At 33.4% G+C, this 3,337-nt stretch overlaps 1 protein-coding gene across 1 annotated transcript; it reads right to left on the reverse strand.

Moving 5' to 3' along the window:
* Positions 1-1,716: 1,716 nt before the first annotated feature.
* On the reverse strand, positions 1,717-2,887 carry LOC108216959 (probable ubiquitin-like-specific protease 2B). The gene is made up of 7 exons (XM_064084488.1): positions 2,883-2,887; positions 2,610-2,810; positions 2,410-2,541; positions 2,134-2,323; positions 1,930-2,050; positions 1,796-1,848; positions 1,717-1,761 (listed from the first exon to the last, which is right to left on the reverse strand). Exons 1-7 carry the CDS (start codon positions 2,885-2,887, stop codon positions 1,717-1,719), a joined length of 747 nt encoding a protein of 248 aa, XP_063940558.1.
* Positions 2,888-3,337: the final 450 nt, after the last annotated feature.

Here is a 3,337-nt window from a genome sequence, read left to right on the forward strand (position 1 = left end):
GGCAGAAGTTATACATATAGTAAAAAAGAGTATCAAATGTTTCAAGGTGTCTTACAAGAAGAAAAACAAAACAACCAGTGTAGTATTGTGTTTTTGGATCATTCCACCATTGTTCATGAGCCTCTTTCAAATTTTGTATCACAAGTTTGCACCAATTGTAGTCTCTTGCATTGTCAAAATTACCACTGAACCTCAGGATTTTGGGGCAAACAAAGGACGTTTTATCTGTTCTGATGAAAAGGTTAGCCATCAGAATCATGAAGTTCTGCTTGAAATGTTCATCGGCATCACGAGACTCTGCAATCTTTTCACGCAACATCTTTTCAGTGATCCTGCTTGGCTGCCTTTCTTTAAATTGTTTGCCCCAGCTTTGGATTTTATCTTTAGAATCTTCAAGTTTAACATCCAATTTCCCTTGTGGTAGACCAATTATGTCAAAAACATCATCCTCTGTTATTTTAAGATTCCGATTTGGCAATAGACCAAACTCACATTTATTGTGCTCGAACCACCATAAGCAATTAACTATTGTCTTGTGTGGCAGTTCCTCACCAAGAGTAAAATGAAGGAGTGCACCAAACCCAGCAGATTTCACCCACTGCCTTTGAGCTTCAGACAGCCTTGAGATTGTTTTTGAAAATGTTGATGGATAAGCACGGATTAAAATCTTTTTTGGTTTCTCATCATCATCTTTTTCTTCTTCTTCTTCCACTTCTTCATCTTCATTCTCTGCTTCCACCTTTTTCTTCAATTTCTTTTCCTTATTATGTTGTACCTGTATCAAATATTAAACATAGCTCATTAAATATTAAATATTATGTTGTAAAAATTAAAGTTCATGTTAGAACATAGCTCAACAGTTCTACTGTGGAATGTAAACCTGAGATGATTACTATCAGTAATCCTGATGCACTCATCAGTAATCCTGATGCACTCATCAGCAATACTGATGTACTCATTAGTAATCATTATGATCCGTATGAATCAAATATTTTTAAAGCTCATCTTAGAATAATAGCTTAACAGTGCTACTACCTGAGATGATGACTATCAGTAATCCTGATGCAGTCATCAGTAATCCTGATGCACTCATCAGTAATCCTGATGTATTCATCAGTAATCATTAATTTTGCTTCTAAAGTGGAAGCAACTATAATTATTAAAAAATTGGCACTATTTTACTTATGTTACAGAATCAGACCATTTAAATGTTTTTACAAATGTGTAACTGTACTATACAATAGAAACCATGTATATTTTATATCTCTACTGTTGTAAAATGGGATGAACAATGAACAAGTACTGTTATAGTGTAACTATTTACCTCTTCTACGGCTTTCCTTTTATTGACACCTTCATTCTTTGTCGCCCTTACTTTTCTTTGTGCTTTTTCTGCTGGTCCCTTGTCTGCATTTTCTCCTCCCTCAGGGTCGACAATATGAATAGAGAAATCTTCTTCATCTTCTTTTATAGGTTGTAGCCTTGGAGATTTTCTCACAGAAGGTGCAGCAGCAGCCAGCTTTTCCTTGCCATCTTTTTCATGAGTGGCAATTGTTTCAGCTGTTTACAAAAACAAACAGTGTTAGACATAAGAAATCTGGATAGCACTATTTATTATACAATATAAAAAATATTATTCTAATTGAAGTTTACATGCAGGTGGTGTTGGTTGGTTGGGTTCTTGCTGCTCCTGCGAGCTCTCTGGAGTGTACACAACTAGTGAACGAATAGGTTCACATTGTACCACCATCTCAGCCTCTTCTTCATCTTTAGAAAGCTTTTCAATTTCTTCAGCAGCAATTTCATTATCGACATTTTGGCCATCAACTTCCATATTACTTGAAAGATCTATGCATCAACAAAGACCACAATTGTAATCCAACAAAGTGATTATATTATTCTAAATTAATGAGATTGAATTTTGCATACTCTTTTCCTTGACCACAATTATGTCTTCTGAAGCTTGCATTTGGTCAGTATGCAATTTCTCTGATGATAGATTGTTGAAAAAGTTGTTCATCTCTTCCTCTGTGAACCAACTGCTATTCATCTGTTAAACATTTTTAATTTGGTTGTTATTTGTTAACAAAAATATATTATAAATAGTAGAATTAAATAATAATATATACTTACAAAGCCACCATGTTCATTAATGTTGAAGTTTTCTGGACAAGACATCAAAAACTTGAACATATAGTAAAGAACATAGTATCCACATTTTTCACCGTCATCCTGTTGAGGAACCATTGGAATACTCAAATCGAACTGGAAAACATCATCAGTTCCTTGTACTGACTCATTCTTATACATTTGGTACACAAATCTGCATGAAAAAGTTCCTATTAAAACAACACAGTCGTCATAAATAAATCATTAAATTCTAAAATACTAATCAAATAGAGATTGTACTGTTTGATGCACGGTTCTAGGTTCTTTGGTTCTGCTTCATGAAGTGAGTCCAATAACAGCATACATGGACTTTTTTCATTCATCTCCAAATCTTCTCCCAAGTTGCAGAGTATGAGAAGATTCCAATGATTACTGTCAAATGATTAAACCCCATTAGGAGCAGTAAAATAATTTATAGGTTTTACGTTTTTGTTATATACCTTTGGCAGATGGGAACAAAAACATATCTGCAAGCAAATATCTTTTGCTTCTTTATCCACTTCCACACATTGCTTTTCTCAATTGCAGTACAATCTTTTTTCTTTGCCTTTTTAACTGCATCCATATATGATATGAAGAACATAGGGTCGAAAAACGAACATCCTGTCTTCCTTTCTTCTGGTATAATCTTCAAAATCAACCTATAACAAACATGTTATAGGTTACCAAAATTACCAAACTGCCTAATAGTTATAATGTGCCAAATAATTTACCTCATATACTCATCAAAATTTTTTGTGTCCAATTGTCCTTCATGACGCGTTCTACAGATTATTCGTAGTCGTTTTCCTTTATTTTTATTATGTCCTGATGCTTTGCTTCCACTCTTCTTTCCGGATTTTATTTTAAGTCCTGCGATGTATTATACAGTCAGTGTGTTGAAAATATTTAATAGAAACAACTACAGATACATTATAATCCTGATGCATTACAATCCTGATGAATTACAGTGATATGCAATTTACACTATCAAAAAATCATTGTTTTCCATATAAAACATAGCTATAATCATTACTAATATAATGACTCCACTGTAGAACCATATCTACAATTCTATTTCATTATAAAAGCATATTACAGCAATTCTAATTGACTCTGTTACTGAATCATTGTCTTTCACAAAAAACATAGCTCTGAGGATTACTAATACAATTACTCTATTGTAGAA

This window comes from Daucus carota, chromosome 9 (genome assembly GCF_001625215.2).
Source record: "Daucus carota subsp. sativus chromosome 9, DH1 v3.0, whole genome shotgun sequence".
Lineage (NCBI taxonomy): Eukaryota > Viridiplantae > Streptophyta > Magnoliopsida > Apiales > Apiaceae > Daucus > Daucus carota.